Here is an 18,703-nt window from a genome sequence, read left to right on the forward strand (position 1 = left end):
TACATCTAATGCTAGTAAGGTGACTCATTCTGGAGTAGTTCATAATGGTATTTAGTGACCATTCACTTATCTATGGTATAAGAGGCAAAGATAAAAATGTCAGTCAAGGTCATAAATTTGTCAAATCTAGGTCATATAAAAACTTTGACATGTATTCTTTTGTAAATCAGCTCAGTAGTGTTTCCTGGGCCTCAGTATATGAAGCTGCTGATGCTGACTTAGCTTTAGATGAATTTGAGTATATTTTTCTGAATGTTGCAAATAACCATGCACCTCTGAAGCAGAGAAGAGTTAGACCAAATTTAAGCCCATGGTTAACACCCGAAATTAGTGAATTGATGAATAAGCGTGACATGGCTAAATTAAAAGCTGTAAAGTCCAATAATTATATGGACTGGGCCAATTTTCGTTGTCTAAAAATAAAGTTACCAGTGCAATTAGGAAAAGTAAGCGTACATATCTTACAGATTCTCTTGCTGCTTGTAAAGGTAATACAAAGAAAACATGGAAACAACTGCGTTATATTGTTCCTTCTAGGAAATCATCTTCTAAAATAAATTGTATTCGAAATGAAGATCGGGATATAACAGAACCAAAGCTCATTTCAAATGAATTAAACAAGTTCTTCACATGTGTTGGATCTAATCTTGCTGCCAAACTTGGACCTGTTGATATTCATGATGCTTGTAGAAATATTGATAATAATGTTAATGATTCTTCCAATGATCTCTCCTTTGATATAATTCCAGTGACTGTTGAATATGTTATTGAACAATTATGTAATCTTCCTACCAACAAAGCCACTGGTTTTGATGAGATCCCTGCAAGACTTTTAAAGGCAGGAGCGTATGTAATTGCACCTATTTTGACTCACATAATAAATTATTCTATCATGACGTGCAAATTTCCAACAAATTGGAAAAAAGCAAAAGTCACACCTATCTACAAGAGTGGCCAGCATTCTGATCCAAACAATTACAGGCCTATCTCTATTTTACCAGTTGTATCGAAAATTATTGAAAGGGCTATTTTTGATCAACTCTATAGTTATTTAGACTCTAACAATTTGATCTCTCCTTACCAATCTGGTTTTCGCCCTTCACATTCTACTTCAACTTCGCTTGCCTTAATAACTGAAGATTGGTTTGACAATATAAATGATGGTAATGTTATTGGTGTATCAATGATTGATTTAAAAAAGGCATTTGATACTGTAAACCATGCCATTTTGATCAAAAAATTGCAGTGTTATGGAATCAGCAAATACAGTATTGATTGGTTCAGTAGTTATCTTTCAAACAGAACCCAAGCTACATCTGTTAATGGTTCTCTTTCTGATTTTGATCTTATTAGTTACGGAGTGCCTCAAGGTTCAATACTTGGACCTCTCCTTTTTATTGTTTTCATTAATGATTTACCAAACTGTCTTAAATTGACTAAGATCAGCATGTATGCTGATGATACCATTATTTACTGTGCTGGCAAAAACCCAGCTGATATTGTACATAACCTTAATAATGACCTTTCTTCAATGAAACAGTGGCTTGACAATAATAAGCTAAGTTTGAATGTAAATAAGACTAAATTTATTATGCTTGGAACACCACAAAGATTGGCTAAAATTAATGATGATGTTTTGAATGTTCATATTAATGGTGATATTATTGAAAGAGTTTTCTCTTGCACCCACTTGGGTGTAATAATTGATAGTAATTTAAATTGGCATGATCATATTGATTATTTGTTGAAGAAGTCTGCCAGGAGTATTTCTATGATTAGGAGGGCTAAGTCATTAGTTCCCATGAGTGCTCTCAAGCTTATATACAACTCTATTGTTGCACCACATTTCAATTATTGTGATATAGGCTAATTTGGGGTAATTGTACCAAAACAGATTCAATTAAGTTGCAACGAATGCAAGCAAGAGCTGCTAGATATATTTGCAATGTTCCTTGGGACACATCAGGGTCTGAAGTTCTTAATCAACTCAGCTGGTTGACACTTGCTGAAATAAGAAACATCCATTTGGCAGAGTTCATGTTCAGGGTTACAAACAACATAAGGCCTACTTCCTGATAATATTTGCATGTTATTTGAGAAAAAGGAATATAATTATAATCTCAGGCGTAATCCAAATAATGTTGATGTTCCTTTTCCTTCAAATAACTTTAAGAAACGCAGTCTTTCGTACAGGGGTCAGGGTCGGATCCAGGAATTTTTGATAAAGGGGGCGCCTTTTGGTCGACGACGAAAAATATGTGTTAAAGGGGGTTACCCCCTCGAAAACTCAACGGTTTTGGCCCATTGTTTGCTGTTCATGGCCGAATTTGTTCCTTTTTTTAAATTTCTTACAATTTTTGTATTTTTAAGTTACCGGCGCCCTTTGCTAGTCAAAAATAGAGGGGGCGCGCGCCGGCTGCGCCCCCCCCTGAATCCGCCCCTGGGGGTGCTCATCTATGGAACGATCTCTCAGCTGAAGCACAGTTGTGCGATAGATCTGCTGCGTTCAGGAGATTGCTTTACTGTAATTATGAATTGAACTTTGCCTAAATGTTTGCTTTTGGTTACCGTATTATTTTGTCAATTGTACTTGCTTTGTATGTTTAATTTATATTTTATCACTTTGTCATATATAGGCCCTAGTTTTTATACTTGTTTTGTATTTCCATTTACTTTTAATATCCTTGATTAATGATGTAATGAAACATGTATATTTATGTAGCAACACGGCCCCAGGGAAGACCAGCTCAAGGGCTGATCTGGGCTTTTCCGTGTATAAATAAAATTGAAATGAAATGAATATGAATGAAAAAGTCAACAAAAGAAAATGAATGAGTCAGAAAAACAATAGGGATCAAAACCGTCAAGTAAAACATGAAAATGGATGAAAAATTGTAATTTTATTTGTATCTGAAATTCTGAAGTCAATCCGCATACTTTCTTGTTTTCTAGCCTTTTCTCTGCACAAACTTCAAGTTCCCCGCGCTCGATCGTTGACCAACCAGTCACGTGGTCATGACGTCATCACGACCCCCGGTACAAACACGAGGCAGCATGGCCGACATGTTGCGAACACGTTGTTTCTGACATCGACGTTTTCTTTCTCAAAATCCCACCGCTCAAACACACAAAATGGTCACAAAAAGATGCGCATGGGGTGTTTGTAAAAGTGATAGTCGGTATAAAGATCGTGACCATATGAAAGGCGTGTGGTTTGTACCATTTCCGAAGCCGAAAAGTCAACGAGAAAAATGCCTGCGATGGGTGAAAGCATGTGGTCGACCTCACGACCAATTGAATGTAGACAGAATACGAGAACACCATTTTGTTTGCTCAAAGGTAAAACCTTAATTTGATTTTTGCGTGTTTTGCATAATTTAATCCTTGTAAACTGCATTTTTTTTTTTAAATTTTGGTCTAACATGGGCTTTCTCTTTCTAGATCTCTTTTGGAGGTCGGTGTATCAGTTTGTATTTAAAGGTACGACGTATGACCGTTCCAGGATTTGAAAATGACCCCTATTTCACGGGGAATCGAGGACATTTGCAGCAATTTTACCCCCTATTTTGCTTGTGAAACCAAGGAAAATTTGCCCCAAATACCTCCCCTATTTTTATCATTTTGAGGACGCATTTTCATTTCACCCCCTTATCAAGAGGAATCGAGGACATTTTTTTTTTTTTTTTTCCCCTATTTTTACCATGAAGGACGCTTTTGAATTTTTACCCCTATTTCACGGGGAAATGAGGACAATAACGAAAACTGTAGCGGTAAAACACGGACGAAAGTCCTAGAAATATACCCTATTTTTCATTTCAAGGACAATTTTGCTCCAAAAAAACACCCCTAATTTGGACAATCGCGAACAATTTTGTCCTCGAAAATTCCGCGGACATTTCTTGAAAAGTACCCCTAATTGGAACCATCATGCGTACACATTGTCAGTGAAGAATGAACCCACCGGGTGAGGTTTTTGGACATGTGATAAATTGACTGGACATGTATTCTACTGCTCCATCTGCAACTCACCAACTACAAGAGGCTTTGAGTTTTTAAAAATTGAGGAGTGTGATAAATAGCACGTCTCAAACTTGTGAGGAGTGCTATTTTGTGAATGAGGAGTGTGATTAGTACTGATTACATACTGGGATTACATGTACACTTATAATCAGGCGGCGGATGACATGATCGAGCCGGCAACTTGTGAAACCGCCCGGCCGTATGGCATTTTCCAATATAGTCGGTTAGTTTTGTGGGGTTCATTATCAAACCCCAACGGTTTTAGCTTGTATTTATATTATTTATCAACATAGGCCTATTTGTTTGTGATATTTCAAGCGTTTTAAAATTTCAAAATAATCCCTGAAATTTACTGAATTTAGAGAATGCAATGCGGCCACCACCTGCTTATAATGTGATGTGATGTTAGGTTAAGGGTTGCTCGAGAACTCTAGCTTCGAATTTGCACACGATAGTTACGCATTCGATGCTAGAGTACTTTACTATGGTTTTTCGGTCGGACAGCGGTGCAATTTTTTACACGGAGGTTATTTATTCTGTTAATGTTGAAATTTAAATGAAAGTTATTTCGATGAGTCAACTGTATCTTTTGAGCAAGATTTGCGTATTTTGGACAGTCTAAAATTTTGCTGAAGTGTAATTTTAGCAACATTTTTGATGCAATTGCCTGTAGTGATCGGCTGTGTTTACTTCTGACCTAAGTTCCATTGCTTTACACTGTGTCATGCTTCAGCGAATCCGACTAGATTTTGAATGCAAAGGTCTCTAGCCTAGAATGTGAAGCTATCGGTGAGCAAATTCTTGGCTAGAGTTCTCGAGCAAGTTAAGGGGGTACTACACCCCTGGCCAATTTTGTGCATATTTTTGCATTTTCCTCCAAAATTATAGAGCATTGATGACAAGTAAGATATGTATATTATAAGCTATTATAGGGGCAAGGACTACAACTACTGCACTGGATATTTTATTTCATCACAGACAACAGTTGTGGAGTTACAGTCAAAAATGAGGGAAACCAATAATTTGATCAATAAATCAATAACTACTTGCCTTGAGTTGCCAAATTTTCAGTGCAGTAGTTGTAGTCCTTGCCCCTATAATATACATATCTTACTTGTCACCAATGCGCTATAATTTTTGAGAAAAATGCAAAAATAGGCACACAATTGGCCAAGGGTGTAGTACCCCCTTAAGGGTAGACGAGGTATTGTTGGACAAAGCAACCTAAAAATTGATTTTCATTATCTTGATCTATACCTGATCTCATGTGTATTGTGTATTGGTACTAGACTGCCTAACTAGCCTGTATCTCGTTTCGGCCAAAGAACGTCTGTAATACATACCTGTTTTTAATGACTTTGCAACAATGTTTCTATTGTCAGCAATAACAGCTTGCATTCACACTTTTGAGTTTATATGGTGAATTTTCGTACACATCATAAATAAGTGAAATCAGAATATCCTGAAAGGAATTTAGGTAAAGAATTCAACGACACTGACCTCGCAGCAGCTAATGTTTTCATGTAAACATGGCGTCATTAAACATTTTAGCCTACGTTTACGTATCCTACTACCGGATCGTTGAAACAACAAAACCTCAATCCCGGCCTCATTCACGAATTCACTCACCTTCCTACACCACCAGTTGAAATAAAACTCAAACATCCCGTGTTATTCCTCAAAACTACATGCACCTTCATTAATAAAAAAATTGAAATCCTAGTAGAAATCCGTTGTCGAAAATTGTTTGATATAAAACGTCACCAAAAGTAATTTTTCTGAAGAGTAGATACCGCGTGTCAAAATGGCGGCCGCAGTCGCATCCCCCCAGCTTTGTACGTGTACCCAGGTCACGGTATGTCTACGTGACGAACAGTCAAGGTCAGAGAACAGCGCAACCTGTCTGCTGTAATATAATGGCTCCGCCCAATGAACGGCGCTGTCAATCATCCTTATTGCCTTTGTCGAACAGACTTTTACGCAGGTAAGAGCTCACGCTGTCCTCACTTTTAGGATCGACGAGCGTCAGGCCGACACACAGCTGGTTGTGTAGGAGACTATCATCGTGATGCCCACGTTGCAACCATTGGATTACGGAAGAAATATTCATACCAGGACTGAAGCAAATGTGGTCATTTCTATGTTTGTACCGGGCATGTACCGGCCATTTTTCAACACGGAGCTAGCGGAAAATACTGCAAATTCGTCCAAGGTAAGCAAAGGGTTGGGGATCGCATTTTTAACTTTGACTAAACTGTTTCGAGTTAAGGCACGCTAAAAGTAGACCATTTCGGGGCTGTATTTGGTGTACATGTGACGTTTTGAACAGAGTAAAAACGACCACTTATTCGCTATTGCTGAAGTATACCCGCCGAATCATGTACCAATACACAAGGTATTGGTACATGAGATCAGGTATATGGTCAATTCCAAGCAACCTCGCCCAAATTGTCAAAATTTAAAAATCAAGTCAAGTATGTGATTTTGGTCTCATATTGTAGCTAAAAAGCTATATTTTCTGAAAACGTACTTTTTTAGGAGGAAATGGTGTCCATTGTTAGAAAAACATCCTAATTTGCATAAATTTGCATATTCTTGACTGGTAAAAACAGCAAAACTAAAAACACAGCAACTGCTCTGTACTGTAAAATTTTGGAAACAAATTATGCATGTGAATATAAAGTTTATAAGTAGCTCAAAATATAAACACCAGAAATTTTCAAATTTTATAACGTGTAGCCGTCAGCATTGTTTGAGTACCAATTTTACGATTAAAAGCATCATTCCAAGCATAAAAGTATCATTTATTACCACTGCAATTTTAAAATAAGGTTGATTTTCATTGAAACTAGAATGCAAAGCAAATTTATTCATCCCTATCCAATGACCCAAAAATAATTTTCAAAAGTCTAATTTGCGCGGTAACGACCAATTAAAGTTGCATCATTCCGCAAGCGCTATGGAATGATGCATAATTCATAATGTGCCCGCTTTGAAAAAAAAAATATTCACAATTTTGGGTTAGAACTTTCTGAAATGCATTGCACAGAATTATCTTTACAGTAATTGATGTTTCAGCATTGCCTGAACCATTGTAAGTGACATAACTCCACAAAACCCCTGCATCATTCCATAACGCCATAAGGATTCATGGATTGCAAGGATTTTTTCTTTCAATTTACGATAAAATAAAAACAGTGATGATTATTTCTTGATAGATGGTGATAGTTGTTATGTTACATCCTATGGCTAACACCCAGTGCTAAATTTCACTTCCAAGAATTTAAGACTAGCAAAATATTGACATAATTTTAGTTTCAAAATGTGACCATGCAACACAAGTTATCTGATTTAAAAAAAATCGGTGATAAATATTTTTGGATAAATATTGATATTTGTCAGCTAACATAAGTAGCCAAGTATATAAAACACAATTTACTCAAATTTATTGATCTATTTATTTTTATTTTCAAACATGGACTGCTTTTCATTTTCTATGGGATTTTACACACAGCATCATTCCATAGCGCTCCTTGCATCATTCCATAACGTGACCTAGTGTCGGAAAATTTGGCATAAAGAGACGATGCCCAATTTTTTTTTAAATCGATACTGACAATTGTCAGTTTACATCCTAATCTTTAGATTAAGTGGCAAATTTAATATCTCAGATTACTAAACTCACAGAGTTTGTCAAAATGTTTTAGTGCAAAAATAATGGTCCTGTGTGCATCATTCCATAACACGAACTTTGCATATGCAAATTAGGAAATTAGGATGGTTTAGAAAAGTTTCTTCTACCTTAATCATTCACTAACCAAAAATACTTTAACATTATGCTATTCACCTTGTGCTGTTAATACATATTTGGCTGCTGCATCAAAAAGAAATTCGTACAAAGGCAGTTTGCATCATTCCGCAACGCTTGGAATTGCCCATATATTGGTACATGATTCGCAAGTATATACATGTTTATATACCTCATATATAGATTCCTCTCATCTGATTGGTTAAAAGTGGAGTCATTAAAATAGCTGTGCCCCCTTTTTCTATCAAGATGACGTCATACAACAACTGTGCCCCGGGCACAGTTGATTCTATGCCGGAAAATAATTGGATATTCGCAACCCGAATACACAGATCGCTCGTATACATTGCGCACCCACTATACGGCGGCGTTGATTACGAGTGTTGAGACTATCGCGGTCACAGTTCGCAATGAATTTGACCTCTCCTTGCTTGACGACGATCTTTCACCGGCCGCCGTAGTGAGTGCAGTGATTGTTTACAAAATGTTACATGTCAAGGATTTATACCTGCCAAATGTCACTTTTTAGACATATTACTACGACCTGGAGACTTCGGCAGTGTGTGATGTTAGCACAGAAACGGTAGGGTTGTTTTAGATTATGACATCGGTAGATATCGGTCCAAATTCTGCACCCTTGCTCTTGCATGCACTGTCGAATTGTCATGCTGTGTGCATTTAAGCCTAAAGGCCTATGCAGTTAAAAGCTTGTAGGCCTTGTCAGTCAGGAAATCTTTTAACCAATCAAATGAGAAGAATCTATATTATTCGGTATATAAAACAAATATTGACTGCTTAATTCGGGGCACAGTTTAAAATTATAGGCCCTCGGTGATGTCAAAACCATGACTATGCCCTCAGCTTCGCTTCGGGCATAGTCATGGTTTTGACATCACCTCGGGGCCTATAATTTTAACTGTGCCCCTCATAGCAGTCAATATTTGTATAATCAGCAATAGCGAATAAATGGTCGTTTTTTACTCTGTTGAAAACGTCACATGTACACCAAATACAGCCCCCAAAATGGTCTATATACTTTTTGTGTTGTCTTACCGGCGAACATGTAAGTAGTAGATGGAAATGCGATCCTCTAAACATAACTTACCATTTCCTCAAGTTATTTTTCTCCCACACTAGAGAATGCCATTCGTGATTGACGCCATGTCAGTGCATGTTGACAAATGGCCGTAGTAACACTAGGTTGCCAGTTCAACAAACAGAAAAACTTATCAAAGGTCACATCTCATTATACAGTACTGAGTGCTACATGCGACGTACTACAGCGCTAACCTCCTCCTGTTAAAAGGTGTTGCCACAAGCACAGTTTCACGCTAAGAATGTATACATGGTGTATTTGATAAATAACAATATTTTCTTATGCTTTAACTTTATAGCATTTCCCAGGTGGCAACGGACCCAGCACTGAAAATCCCGATCCCAACCAAGCAGAACCAACCAATGCCAAGAAAGCCAGGTACCCACATAAGAGACGCTCCGATTCACCGCCACCTACAGACGCAACTCCACAACCCAAAATGAGTCGGGAATGTGCTGCCGAGGCCCTCTTAGCTCTGAAGGTGGCCGCTACATCGAGTCTGGCTTATCAAGCGGAAACGACGAGCCATTTAGGCAAAGTTAGCAAGACTGTAACAGGGTCAATAAAGGTGCATTTACGGCAACCAGTCGTGATCCAGAGAGATAAGACTCTAATGGTGAATGGGCCTATGAATGCAATTGCAGATGTGAAGGCGGTATAGGATTGGTGCTGGCTATCGATTTGCTGTGGTGATGTAATCAGTGTCAATCCAAAGGGGAAGTTGGTGCTTGTCTGGCAACTGTGACTATGTGATACCATTATCTATGGAAAGGGTTTGGATTTCAAACACTACTGCATGTCCTCTCAATTCATTAGGGCTATTCCAGAAATTAATTACACCCCCTTAAGTAGATGTTATTCCCAACAATTTTAGCCTGTGTTCAACCACAGGAATTCACATTGATAAACATCATCAATTAGTAGTGGGAATTCTCAAAATTTGTTGTGTTCATTTCATTTCCCAAAAATCTTTGTGACATTTTACCTTTTTTTTTCTGGGAAATAACAATTTGTCCCAATCACAATTTTCCCCAATCTGGGAATTTCCTTTTTTTTTGCCAATGAATTTCTGGTTTGGGAATTCCTGCATTTTTAAAGTAAAAAATTACATGTGTTCAGGGGGGTGCAATTACTTTCTGGAATATCCCAATAAAGGTCTGGTTATAGGCAGATGTGAAGTTGGATTTGACTAATATTTTTTTGTTCCTTTTCATGGTACCATATTATACCTAATTAGTGCCTCTGTAAAACATCGTAATGGATATCTACAATGTACACCACCTTTCAGTACACTTTCAGCATGAGTTGACTGAAGAAATCAAATTTTAAAGCAAGTTACAATGACTGACATTTGTTATTAAGTTTACATTCCTTTGAATCGCTGTCTAGTGTTTTGTACAGAAACTTGACTTTCATTTGGGAATAACCAGCATGCAGCACCCCCTCTTATAATAACCAACTTGTACTGACATTTCCGAGGCTCTAATTAGGTCTAATACAGCTTATAATTCAATTCGCCGTAGAAGTGATCAATGTTATAATCACATTAACTATTAAACTATGTAGCAATAGATTATGAATAAATTTTTTGAATATACCGCCCAGCACTACAAACAGGTTGCACTCATCACCTGTGTACACGTATGTCTGCAATCATAGATTGAATACATACCGCTATTTTCAAAAATACACAGGTTTCTTTGACATCTGTGGTTCAATGCATAGGTACTCTGTGAACGTTGTAGTGAAGGGCTATATATTCAAAAATTGTATTCATCTATTGCTATGGTAGTTAATTACATATCACTTCTACGGCGAATTGATGTCTAAAAAAGCTATGTGGAACAAAAGAAGTTCCAATTTATAATCATTGTATTTTTTATATTTATTAATTAATGAAGTCTAGTTGATCATCTTGTGTATAATATCCAAGTAGATCCATGCCACATTCTCCCCATTTTTGTTTCATTAAATGGCTTATAATGCGTTTACAATACAACTCAATGCAATGTAATTTTACTACAAGCAGTTATATAGTCCACCAGCATGAATTCACGAGCTATGGCCAAGCGGACTATACATTGCTTTGCCTGAAGTTTGGTAGTGACGTACCATAAATATCCGCATAATGGCGCTATATGGGTTCCCATGACATAACTGGAATTTTAGACACCAACTAAAAGTGCCCTCCCATAAAAATCAGCAAATAAGGGCACGTACCCTTAATTCTTGTTGGGATATTTAGAGGAGGGAGCTCTCTATTTGCATACGAAATTTACCCCAAGGCAAAGGAGCCCAGGTGCGCCATTATGCGAACGTTTACGGTATGTGCATATTCTGCTGGTTACAGTATCAAACCATGTGGGTAATGTTAATCATGCAGAGATTAGGCACACATACAAGGGCGGTTTGTTGGCACGCTTACAGCGTAACCATGACTATCCTTAAGAGCAATAGGTGCAAATGTGGGAAGCATCTTCCACGTTCTGGCAAGCAGCACAGGATGCAGGTAATTGGGATTGTCTTTAAGCAGGGATTGCCTTTTGAGGAGCGAGAGCAATTGCTCTCCTTAAATCGGATATAAGAGAGTGTTTTGAGCTCTCCTTAGTGAACCATTCTGTCCTTATATTATTTCCTTATATTACATTACTTAGTAAATGCTCCAAACAGCTCTCCTTGAAGCTCTCCTTGATGGTCCCAGAAGAGCTATTTAATGCTCTCCTGAAAATTTCAAATGGCAGTTCCTGCTTTAAGTTAGGAATTTCATTTCATATTATTGAAATGTTGCCTTTTGGAAAAGCCAAAAATGCTGAATTAAAGTAAAATTAAGTTTCCATTTAGTAAGCTGAATGATAGGGATCTACTTGGATGTTTTAAAAAAACAAGTATTGTTTTGTTGTTTGTCCAGTGGAAAGATTATGTTCATTCAGTAAAATATGCCATGTTCCATTCACTTGGCTTTTGCCTCATTGATTTGAACGTTGCATCTTTTACCTCTTGAAATATTCTTACCATTGCTTGAATAAGCATTCTTCACTTTTTCTTTTGTATAAATATTGCATGTGCCATACAATTTAAATACAAATATGAACACAAATTTTGAAAATATTATTGAAAAAAATTACTAAACAATTATTTAAATATAATACACAGAAGTTACTATTTGTTTATTATGGTTGACAACACAGGATGTGCTGTTCAAATAGAGGCAAGTATGGGACAATTCAATATTTATCCCAGGCGGAAAAATTTTGCAATATTAAAGCTAAACTGGTGAAATATTGTACAAAAGTTAAATAAATTAGCGAGCGAAAAATTTAGCACTTTTAGGTTGAAATGGCCAAATATGGGGTTAATTTGATTGGAAACCCATATACAGGCGTCAACATTGGGGGGGGGGGATGATTGTATGGATCACCCCCCTGGCAAAATATTGGGGGATAAATCCCCCCATCCCCCCGGATCTACGCCTATGGGGAGTTTTAAGGGGGATCCAAATGTTTCCGGTGTCTTGAGGGGGGAATCTGAATTTTTTACTTGAACCATGAAAGGGAATGTTAATAAATTATAAATGGAGAAAAATAGGAAAGCAAGGGGGAATCCGAAAATTTTGAGTGGATGTGAGGGGAGAATGTGAATTTTTGTTGTTGATTTTTGTTAAAACTCTCACCTGCCCCCTGGCAAAAATATTGAATGGGTTGTTTACTGCAAAAGATCCAGGGGCTACAGCTCAAAAACGTCAACATTGAGAAGTAATTGGATATTGTTTTTTCGATGCTCTGTAATATCATAAAAATAGAAAAGTAAATGATCTCATTCCATTTATAGAAGAACAGCACACACAGATAAACAGATGTTATGATAATATTGTGATAACTATGTATAAATATTTCCATTTTGCTTGACAAAACCAAGTGAATTTGTACTCACTATAATATTTTGTCCTTCACATCGGAGGACTTCATCAGGTATGTCTGATATGACTGAAAATCTAAAATCTAGAGAAGAGCGGGAAGCCATGGAAATCAGGAGAAGAGGGAGCAAGATCATCTTAGAAGAGGGGACAAATTTCCTAAGTCACATCTATGATCCTCTTTTAAAGACTGGAAAAGAGACTAAGAAGTACCGGAGACGAGTTTCCCGGGAAAGTGGATCAGATGAACATCCCAGTCATACCTGATAAGTCCTCTGATGTGAAGGACGAAATATTGTAGTGAGTACAAATTTACTTGGTTTTGTCAAGCGAAATGGATATTTATTTTAATCAACAAATCTAATGAATCTATTCAACATAACTCTGTATGTTTCAGAGTTGCTGACTTGTTCACAAATTGATTTTTGTTAAATATATAATATTCCAAATAGCTTTTAATAATATAATATCAAACCAGTTTCTAAATACATTGGGTCTTTTTATCTTTTCAGTTTCCGTAAGTCTATTGTTCAGATACGAAAACGCAAGGGATTCAGTAAGTTTACTGTAATCTGACTTCATTGTTAACTTTGAAGTACCAATCAGCTTATTTCAATAGGCGTGGATGCCTGTGTCAATAAAGGCTGGAGAGACAAGGTTATGGATCACCGGTGTCATGGGTGTTAAGGTTACACGAAGAAACGTATAAAAAACGTATAAAAGACGTATAAAGCTGTTCTCTAAAACAGAGTTTTCTCAGTAATTAAATATCGCAGCAAGTGAAATGTTGGTGCATTGCATGTAGCTTAACCTTTTTCTTGTGTGTTGAAAATCCTTCTTTTAAAGCCGTTTTACGCACCATGTTCACAAAATCAAAAACGCGTTCCATGACGTTTTTTTCAAATGTGCGCTCCGTATAAAATCACGCCGAGTGATTGTTTTCTTTTTTTTTGTATTGTACTACAAATGGATTAAAGAAATAATGTTGCCATGGGGAAGAACCAAATACAGTACCGATTAAATTTTAAAAGCCCGCTTTTGGGGAACATTTTCGAGAATCTTGCCTGGGCAAAAACTGTTTTGTGAAATTATCGATATCTTGATTACGGGACGTTAATTTAGACATCTGAATACCTACATTATTTCTCAACATTCTGCCAATTGCTATCCCATTTGATTTTCACTGCAAATTGAAGCTAGTATTGCAAAAAACGAGGGTTTTCCTCCATCAGTTCGTTCAAAATTTCAGCGCCGACATGCGTGTTTATTCTAAGAGCCAAGTGCGGACGCGATTGTAATCTCGTATTGCATGATCAAATTATAGTCATATTACCGCTTCGAGAACAGGCAATTGCGTAAGTTGATATATGGCCGAGTGGTTAGAGCGGTGGACTGCGAATCTGTTGTGAACTACTTTTGTGGGTTCGAGTCCCCGTGTGGCTGAATTTTCTTTTTTTTTCTCTCTTTTCTCATTTTTACTTCCTTTCTTTCCTCTTTTCTTTCTCCTTTTATTTTTTCATTTCTTTTTTTTTTCATTTGTTTCTTTCTTTCTTTCTTTCTTTCTTTCTTGTTATTTTCTTTCTCTCTCTTTCTCTCTCTTTGTTCTTTCTCTTTTTCACTATTTCTTTATTCTTTCTTGCTCTTTTCTTTTTAGTTTTATTTGATTGATTCGCTGACTGCAGTGAATCGTGATTTTTCACTTTAATTCAGAAATTTGTAGACCTGCCAAGTCTACAGGTCTTGTTGAATATTCTTCCCAAATTCGATTTGCAAATAATTGCCTTTTGATATTGTTGTTGATGTTATTGTTGTACCCTATATTACATTGTAATCGGGGGAATAGCAGCATTGATTTATTTCATCAAAGATATCAAGGCTATAAATTCAAAATCAACACATTTTCCAGGGCGTAGCTTGACAAAAGTGCCCCCAATCAATTTTAAAATTTATAAAATCCTTATGAAAATTGCGAAAACGCGCTTGTGCCCCACCCCACCCCGGCATCCGACCCGGCATGCCGCCCCTCATGACACCCCCGACTCACGAGCTCCGGGCACGAGCTAAGCCAAGTTTCATGTCTTGACCGTGGATCGATATTCTATTGTAAGTAGGCCTCACGTCCCGCACGCTTGTTCATTTTCTGCATGGCTGTTTCTGTTATGAACTTACGCCCTCTGAAATCAAGCACATGAAAAACTCTCGGCTAACCTTAACACCGGTATTTTTTATGGTCTAGCGCCCTCTAGTCTTTGACACTGTTATTGATTCACATTATTACAAAATGCCAATCCGAATGAAAAGGTCCACTTTTTTCTGTAAAAACGTTGAAAATAAGCCCTTAAATCACAAAAGGTCCGCTTATGAGCATGTCGCACCCCAATGCACATGTGCAGGGCCGCAGTGTCGCCCTTCCCTCGTCTATCACCCTATTTTGCTTCCTCCTCCCCCCCCTCCCCTCCGAATGATCAGTCTCCACACTCTCTCCCCGGTCCCTTCTCTTTCCTCTCGAGATCTTCTCTTTCTAGTCTTTCCGTTTCTCCCTCTCCTCTCTTTCTTCCTCACCCCCTCCCACTCTCACTTGTTCAGTCTCAAGTATCCCTCCCTCCCTTCCTTCCTCCCCCTCCCTTGCGAAATTTATCAGTATGACCAGAGAAGATGAGACTGAAAATAAGCTCTGCAAAAATAAACATTTAAAATAAACCCGAGTCTTGCATATAGGCCCAACCAATTATCAGATTAGCTTGCCATTGGTACGAATGAATAGAATAAATTATCTTTGCTCCAATGCAATTCTTTTGTATTGCATTTCAATATAAAACATGATTACCAAATCACCACTTGTATGCGCCTCATTGGGAGATATTTGACTATTTCAGACGCTGTTTCATAGCCAATATGATAGGCTTTTGCTTATAACTTGGCAACATGGTTAGTATATATTTCAATGCAAGACTTTTTTTACGTGGCACTTACGTCTAGGCGTAAGTGCATATACACCAAACACATGTCAATTGAAGCCGTACAATTTACATGCTAATTTAGGACCGTAAAATTTAGACTCTTCTTTTGTCTAGATTGGCACCCAACCGCACATCTCAAGGTTTTATGTAAAAAATCAATATAACTTACCAAAACGAAAACTGAAATTCACAAGCTTCAAATTTTCAGTAACTAACAAAAGGCTAGAATAAAAGATTGGTCATACCTGGGAGACTACCACTTCAGAATAACAATGACTTACAAAAACTATTACGGATACGGAAACAGAAACTGAAAAGATAAAACGACGGATTGTAATCTTATTTATTTATTTGCTTGCACTCTGCAATATGCAGTGGGGAAGATTAAAGTTGTAAAGGGAAAAAATTATCTTGATGCACAACATGTTTTATATCTTGAGTCAGATAGAGGTGATATCTGTGCATGTTTCAGAGTTGCGACATCGCACTCAACCAGAAAAAATATCTTGCCCTTCCCATAGTGCATTTCTCATTTTAATTTCCTGTACTGATTTGCTATCTAGTGCAACATGGGTTGATAGTGATGAAATGTATATACCTCAATGAAAGGTGCATATCCAGATCTTGCAAAATATATCTTGACTATTGACCAATGTTTTAAGTCTATTCTGAAAATGACAACTTAGGGAACCTGTACAAAAGTAATAGGAGTGTCATTTGATGAAACAAGGTGATGTATCATGTTGCAAAGGATTCTGGGAAGGGTAAGATATCTTCTCTGACACTGCACTAAGTCTATTGTCCATATCATAGTAGCAGCGAGGTAGCATTCAAAAGGAATGTCATGATTAAAATTGCAAAGTACATGTAATGTAATCAAATGGCAGTTGCGACTCTACAACGCTCTTTCAGTCGTGACTGTATAGGCAAAATATCTAATTCTCGATAATGAGAGCCAACTTGGGTACGCACAGATATGTGCGTCGTGCATACTACACAAAGATAGCGCGCTTACAGCGCAAACACAGCTTTTGAGAATTTACCAATCACGCTTTGGAATACGGTCGTTGCTATTCCGCAAAAAGTATTCTGACATAGAAGGTACATCTTCTCGTGATCGAGAAGCCTTTAAAGTAAAGTCAACTGGTAATGAACTTATATTGTCACAAACCCCTCACGGAAGTATCCTGCGCCTCCTCAAGCCACTTCCAGTCCTGCCAGGACTCGAACCCACGACCTTGGGATTAAGAGGCGAGCGCACTAGTGTATAGACCAAAAGAGGACTTCCCCGTCAGGTCTATAACACTAACCTACTTATACCTCTGTGACAATGTTCCCCTTCCTCGTAAGGCGCGACTTCCTGGACTCACTGCCAGCCACTTTATGAATGCCTAACCCTTTCCGATGGATGGACCCCCCTGGTGTTAAGAAACACCAGGGACCACTGCTGCCACCATTTATGTCACAAACCCCTCACGGAACTGAACTATCCTGCACCTTCTCGAGCCACTTCCGGTGCTGCCGGGACTCGAACCCACGATCTCCGGATTAAAAGGCGAGCGCGCTAGCATATAGACCAAAGAGGACTTCCCCATCAGGTCTATAACACTAACGCACTTATACCTCCGTGACAATATTTGACACTGGGTCATGCTAGTGATGTCCAGATGCTAGTTGGCTATTGCTTTTCTGGTTGCGCACTTCATAGTATGATATGGGCATATATTGTTAAACACAATCTTGTTAAACCTTGTCCAAACGTTTTGTTCTGTAAATGATATTAAGCTTATAGTTTTGCAAATTATGTTTTATCTTGGTAATCTGATAAAATAGTAACTTATTTTTGTATTAATTATTATTTTTTTGTTTTCAGATACCATGTGTATATAGATCTGTTCAGTCTAAAAACAAGTTGCATTATGGTTGATTTGAGATTATGTGGTGTAACTTCCTGTATGGCTCAAGAGTAATTTCATTTTTTATGTACACTTTGTTTAACCCCATGAGAACTACCTGCCGATTGGCCAAAAATAATTTACAATTAATCAATTGGACCAATCAGCAACATTGTTAGAATGCAGATGTTTTTAAAGGAAGATGACCCGATATATTTGGAAAATGGAATTCTTTAAAATGTAGGTATAGGGGCCCCTAACATAAACTGTTGTCCCTTTCAAGCATTCATACAAAAAACTTGTAAATGTTCCTTGCAAATGTGACTAATTCCTTATATGGAATTAATGACATACAGCGTAATACTGGTAGTCCACAGTATTTTATTTAAAATGATAATCATGTAATTGATATCAAATGAAAGATCAAATTTTTCTCATCAACATATTGAAATTAGGAGTTTAGTTTGCACAATCAAAACTAATTTTCTTCAGTAACATACCAGTTTGGAATGCCTAATTTCAATATGTTAATGAGAAAAATATGTGCTTTCACCTGATCTGCATTTTGATGGGGTAACATGGGGAATTAGGCTATCAATTGTGTTGCCCACCTTTAAGTGCCAGCCTGCTAGGTGGCATTTGATGAAAATCATGCATATTTGTCAGTTTGTTGCTAACATTGACCGAATTCTTGACTAAATTTAAATAGAATTGTGCAATTTAGGTCTCCGAGTGGTGGGCTCCAGTACTAAAATTGCAGCTGAGTGGTGGGCTCCAGAGTGGTGGGCTCAGCCATCCAACACTGTCCTCAGTATCCACAAACCTGGGTTTGGGAGTGACTTGGGATGTGTTTATAGGACTGGCAATATATCGCAACTTTGTAAGGGTCAGTGAAATGCACACTGGTATTACATGTGTGGGGATAAATTGCTTTCTTGTATTGGAAAGGATGGAGTGTAAAAAACAAAAGTTGAAAGAGTCTTGCCACTGAATTGTATTATATTTTGATGA

The 18,703-nt window shown here is 37.6% G+C and overlaps 1 protein-coding gene across 1 annotated transcript; it reads left to right on the forward strand.

The window, feature by feature from the left end:
- The first annotated feature begins 3,023 nt into the window (after nt 1-3,023).
- On the forward strand, nt 3,024-12,225 carry LOC140153512 (uncharacterized). Its single transcript, XM_072176282.1, has 2 exons — nt 3,024-3,339; nt 9,223-12,225. Exons 1-2 carry the CDS (start codon nt 3,133-3,135, stop codon nt 9,583-9,585), a joined length of 570 nt encoding a protein of 189 aa, XP_072032383.1. The 5' UTR covers nt 3,024-3,132; the 3' UTR covers nt 9,586-12,225.
- Nucleotides 12,226-18,703: the final 6,478 nt, after the last annotated feature.

This window comes from Amphiura filiformis, chromosome 5 (assembly GCF_039555335.1).
Source record: "Amphiura filiformis chromosome 5, Afil_fr2py, whole genome shotgun sequence".
Taxonomy (NCBI): domain Eukaryota; kingdom Metazoa; phylum Echinodermata; class Ophiuroidea; order Amphilepidida; family Amphiuridae; genus Amphiura; species Amphiura filiformis.